The sequence below is a fragment of the Castanea sativa genome, chromosome 11 (genome assembly GCF_040712315.1).
Source record: "Castanea sativa cultivar Marrone di Chiusa Pesio chromosome 11, ASM4071231v1".
Lineage (NCBI taxonomy): Eukaryota > Viridiplantae > Streptophyta > Magnoliopsida > Fagales > Fagaceae > Castanea > Castanea sativa.
In genome coordinates, this window is record NC_134023.1 from 19,752,111 (window position 1) to 19,752,814 (window position 704).

General features: G+C 46.9%; 1 protein-coding gene across 1 annotated transcript; it reads left to right on the top strand.

Moving 5' to 3' along the window:
• Positions 1 to 429, top strand: LOC142616190 (uncharacterized). The gene has a single exon (XM_075789057.1). It carries the CDS (start codon positions 1 to 3, stop codon positions 427 to 429), a length of 429 nt encoding a protein of 142 aa, XP_075645172.1.
• Positions 430 to 704: the final 275 nt, after the last annotated feature.

Genomic DNA, 704 nt, shown 5'->3' on the forward strand with positions numbered 1-704 from the left:
ATGGCATTCATGGACGACCCCATGATCAGGCTCTCAGAAGAAGATGCTCGACGTCTCTATCACCCACATGACAATGCGCTTGCTGTAAGTATACAGATTGGTGACTACAGCACTCATAGGGTCCTAGTAGATAACGGTAGCTCTGTCGATGTACTTTACTACCCGGCATTCCAGAAAATGAGGATTGGTAGAGAACGATTGATTCCAACTGACGCACCACTGATTGGGTTTGGAGGAACAAGGGTGTACCTACTAGGCGTGGTCACCTTGCCTGTCATAGTTGGCGATTACCCCCAACAGATCACAAAGGATGTTACGTTCCTGATAGTAGACTACTCATCTGCTTACAATGCTATTTTGGGTCCCTACCCTCAGTTCATGGAAGGCTATAACCTCCACTTACCACCTGAAGGTCAAGTTACCCACTAAGTACAGGGTAGGGGATGTACGAGGTGATCAAGTAGCAGCACATTAGTGCTATATTGCCACACTAGAGATGGATGACCATTTGCCAGTAATGTATATAGAGGAATGGCAGACGGTGGCAGAGCTAGTAGAAGGCATAGAAGAGGTGCACCTTGATGACACCAAACCCGAACGGACGACAAAAATAGGTACTCTTGCTACCCTACTAGTCCATCAGGCCTTGATGTCATTTCTAAGAGACAACTAGGACGTCTTCACTAGAGCCATGAAGACATGCT